The sequence below is a fragment of the Atta cephalotes genome, assembly GCF_000143395.1.
Source record: "Atta cephalotes unplaced genomic scaffold scaffold00018, whole genome shotgun sequence".
Taxonomy (NCBI): domain Eukaryota; kingdom Metazoa; phylum Arthropoda; class Insecta; order Hymenoptera; family Formicidae; genus Atta; species Atta cephalotes.
This window is the reverse complement of record NW_012130082.1, coordinates 5,011,585-5,016,158: the sequence shown is the minus strand read 5'-3', so window position 1 is coordinate 5,016,158 and position 4,574 is coordinate 5,011,585. Positions and strand designations below refer to the sequence as shown.

Here is a 4,574-nt window from a genome sequence, read left to right as displayed (position 1 = left end):
TATATATATATATATATATATATATATATATATATATATATGAGCAGACAATGCATCATGCATCATCTGTCAAGATGTTGTAATACAACTTTAATCAAACAGGATATAAGATTAATAAAGAGATAACGAAGATTAATGAACTATATATAATAATATATTTTTATATATAATAATATATTTTTCAAGTGTTATATTTAAATGTGATCAATTTACAATTATAAGTGAGATAATTTTTTTCATTATCCATTTCCTTTATCCATTATTTTCGATTCTAATAATATTCTTTCAAATAACAATAATAAAGATTTATTTTTTTATAAAAAAATTATTTTATGCAAAATGCACTGAATCTTTCTATATCATTAATTTTAATGTATCATTATGAATAAAATTTATAGGAATATATAATCTTCTACTATTTATTCTTACGTAAAGAAATTATTCTAATATTTATTCTTACGTAAAGAATGTTTCTCTATCATAAAAGATATGATAAAAGTTATGAAAAGAAATTGTTCAGTTTAAAAGAGATCTAAAGAAGTAATAAGATTCGTAACTTCAATTCTATAATAAGGATTTATAACGAGGATACATCGAAAATAAATTAATATAAGAATATTTATTACTAACACTTACGTCAATGATGGGGAACTCAATCTTATATTGCTGAGAATTGTGTACGATAAGAACGAGTCTAAACTGTAATGGATAAGAAGACCGCTAATATGTGTAAAAGCGAAAAAGAATGATCCGAGAATCATCGGTAAGAAGAAGGGGGAAAGACATAAATAGATTTGCGGTAATCTTCTTCTGTTATATGTAAGCCTACAGTGTTAGTGAAAACATCTCTGCATACAATTGAATTATAAGTGTTCGATCTTCCATTATAAGGTAATTAAATATAATATTATTTTTCTAATGTGATTAAGTGTAAGTAAATAAACGTTGTGTCTTGTCAGTGAATGCAAAATTTAAAATATGTTACGAATATTAAATTCGAAAGTAGAAGACAATTAATCATTAAATAAAAATATATAGATTTGTATTCTTCTTTCTTGTATTATGATAAAAGATGATGAAGCTTTTTAATTCAAGGAGGATGAAAAAGTTTAAATGCATGAAAACTCGGTACTTAATATTATAACTGTGTACTATTATTTATTTACATTTTATATCAATAAAGAGCTCTACTTCCGGAAGCTTTCAAAACATAATTTGATTCAGTTAAATATATGTCAACTAGATCATCCGCAATTTTTGCAAAACTACAGCTTTGTGAGATTTACACGCGATGAGTCAATTGCTGCAACTTTATGTGTTAAAACTTTGCTAATAAGTTTTTATTTAAGCATAAATAATTTACAAAAGGATTTCAATTCCATTTTTATGCCTATATTAATATGAATCAAGTTTTCGTGTATTTAAACTTTCTACCCCTCCTTTAATGCAAACAATAAGATCATCATTTGCATCATTCTTAAAATATTTTATTTTATTTTATAAAACATATTCCATATAATTCGATCCACATATATTTTTCATATACTATTTATTTATTAGAAAATTAAAAAAAATTGATTACAATCGTGAATTTGTATTTTTAAAAAGGATATAGACAAAAATTGTTTTATCTTTACAACATTAAAATAAGAGTCCTAATTGAAAAAGACCGACCAATATTATTACAAAAAATTTGATTTATTCAGCTTATGTGTTATCTTCGCTTTATCGTCTATCGCAAATACTGACTTTGATGAACTTGTTTATATAAGTTACATCACACATAACTTTCGCGAAATAGCAAATCTGATATTCTCAAAATAAAAAAATAAACTTGCGTTAATACTTTAAATAAAAATATTTTCTACAAAGATATCAAATAAAATCATAAATCTCTCGTTTTAAAACATCTTTCATACAAATTTCTATCTCTCTTTCAACGTAAACAATAAGATCATTTGCATCACTCAAAATCTTATTCTATTTAATAAAATTCCGCATGATTCCCAAATATTTTTCATGTATTTATCAGAAAATTAAATAAATTAAAATTTTCGATCGATCACATATATTATTTTTTTAGTATATTTTCTATGATTTTATATAAGTTTAAAATTAATTTATTCGTAATTTAAAAGATAAATGTTTCATATCACTTATATTATTTATTTATGTTTTTAAAAGTTAATTCGCAAAAACATTTGTATAATTATATAATATAGAAAAAATATTGAATTAAAAAAGATATTTGAAAAATTTGTTCTTGTTCAGATATCTAGAAGCGTTGTGCTTTGGATTTAAGGTAAAAAAAATACAAAATATATAATTTTTTTTAAACATCTAAGTATTTATTTTTATTTCACACAGATCGGATGGGAAGAATGGCGATAGGACGGATAATCATATTATCCGCATTAGTTGCTCAAGCATTATCAGCGCCAAGTGGCTGTATAGAAACCTGCAACTTCCTCCAAACGAACGTTCGACAAACGTTGGGCAGTTATCAAGATCATGCGAATTTAGTTCAAGGAACAACACATCTAAATGATCATGATTACACCAGACCAGGAAACTGGACCGAACATAATCAGTACAACACGGACAGTGGACATGGCAAGGTTCACGAAGAACGAGGACAATACGTAGAAGGATCAAAAAGGGTACGGTATTACAAAAAGAATTTTACCTCGTCCTACGGCACAGATAATGTACACGGAGTGAATGCAGCGGAATTAGGCGAATTGAGCGGACAACACAGATATGATTCCTTACACGTGCCAAGTAACCAGCATCTCGATTCTCAAAGCGCATATGATCTAGGACAGACAGTCATAAAGGAGACTGGATATAATAGAGTGCACAGCCAACAAACAGATTCATTGTCAACAAGACTCGATAGCAAGAGCGAGAGACTGGAAGATTTTGGAGAAGAATACGACGGATATTCGCAGGTGAATCAACACGGCATTAACACTCACGCGATCGACACGCAGCACCATGTCGAAACAATTCCCAATAATTGGAGCAGAGCAGATTCTTACAGGACCGACGGAGGTCGTGGACAAGTCTTCGAGGAGGAAGGTCAATATGTAACCGGACCCAAAAAGGTCCGCTATTATAAGAAAAACTATACATCCAGTTATAGTTCGGGCGTTCCTCAAAGCAGCAGCTCAGTGAAACTGGATGAATTACACAACGAAATGCAAAGGAACTTGCAGAAAGATCTCGACAATTTTAGAAGGACTTTTCAAGTCTCTAGCACCGGCCACACTGCCTCCACTACGCACGTAGGTTCGACTCAGGAAGCAGTCGGTATTCACGATTTGCAGACCGCCGAGAATGATTACAGGCAACATTTGGGCTACCGAGGTGTTCCATCCACCGGAAGTGTGCATCATTATACTGATCAACAACAAAGAGAAACACTCACCGATGTAAGGCAACCGTATCCTACCGCGGCCGCAAATACGTATGACACGGAGAGCCACAGAGCTTATCAGAGCCACGAGACCCACACGTCCCGAATACATCCCGTGCCTCAATCGAGTCACTCATCTCTCGGTTATCTGCAAGTTCCCAGAGACAGTTTTCAAACGAGCTATCACAATACGCATTCGAATGGACATCACCTGGACGACACCGGTCATACGGATGTCTTGGGCACACATCAGTCTAACGTGCTTCAGAATCAATTGCTCACTCAGGAGAATTCCCAGCGCGTGTATAATCCGCATTCAAGTCATGCCACTTATCCTAGCAGACATGGCGAAACGCGACGTTATGAAGAGCACTGGAGCTCTTCCAGTCAAGGGGGAAGCGTAGTTCCAGAGCGGACCGCAGATCATTCTAGACACGGTGTTAGTCACGCGGAAAGAGCGCATTACGATCGGGACGCATACAACGAGCATCATGGACGTTATCACACCGCTCAGGGATACGAATCTCGTGCGCGTACTAGCGGTAGCAGTTATGATTCTGCGTACAGAGCAAACTCGGCGCAACTTGTCACCGGGTCGCTGGACTTGGGCCACGCAGCGCACGGCGCCGACTGCACCGAGGAAACTCATCAGCAATATCAACACGAAACCAGATACCATAGAAAATATAAACGAGATGCTTATCATGGCAACGCTCAGGAACACCAAGCAGACGAAAACGAGGATTTTACGCAGCAAAATCAGGAGTTCGGTCAAGAGTCGCAACAATTGAAAGATTTGACACAGCAGAGTGAACAATTTACACAGCAGAGTGAACAATTTACACAGCAGACACAAGGATCCGATGATTTCACGCAACAAACGAGTGGTAAGCTTGAACTCGGCCAACAAACTGTTGATAATCAGCACTTGGATAATTTAAAGCAGCAAAATGAACAATTCACACAACAGACGGAAGGTCAACTTGAATTTGGCCAACAGACTGTCGATAATCCACACTTAAAAGATTTAACGCAGAGTGAACAATTCACACAGCAGACGGAGGGTCAGCTTGAACTCGGCCAGCAAACTGTTGATAATCAGCATTTGGATAATTTGAAGCAGCAAAGCGAACAGTTCGCGCAACAGACGGAAGGT

General features: G+C 34.2%; 2 protein-coding genes across 2 annotated transcripts in view; one reads left to right on the top strand and one right to left on the bottom strand.

Annotated features, from left to right (window-relative positions):
* Window positions 1-1,785, bottom strand: part of LOC105618910 (DNA mismatch repair protein Msh2-like) — a 12,252-nt gene extending 10,467 nt beyond the window's left edge. Inside the window, 1 exon segment of the mRNA XM_012200440.1 lies at window positions 1,750-1,785. Coding sequence (XP_012055830.1) covers window positions 1,750-1,785 — 36 coding nt within the window.
* A 596-nt stretch (window positions 1,786-2,381) lies between these two features.
* Window positions 2,382-4,574, top strand: part of LOC105618909 — a 6,325-nt gene continuing 4,132 nt past the window's right edge. Inside the window, exon 1 of the mRNA XM_012200439.1 lies at window positions 2,382-4,572. Coding sequence (XP_012055829.1) covers window positions 2,382-4,572 — 2,191 coding nt within the window. The remainder of the gene's footprint in view (window positions 4,573-4,574) is intronic.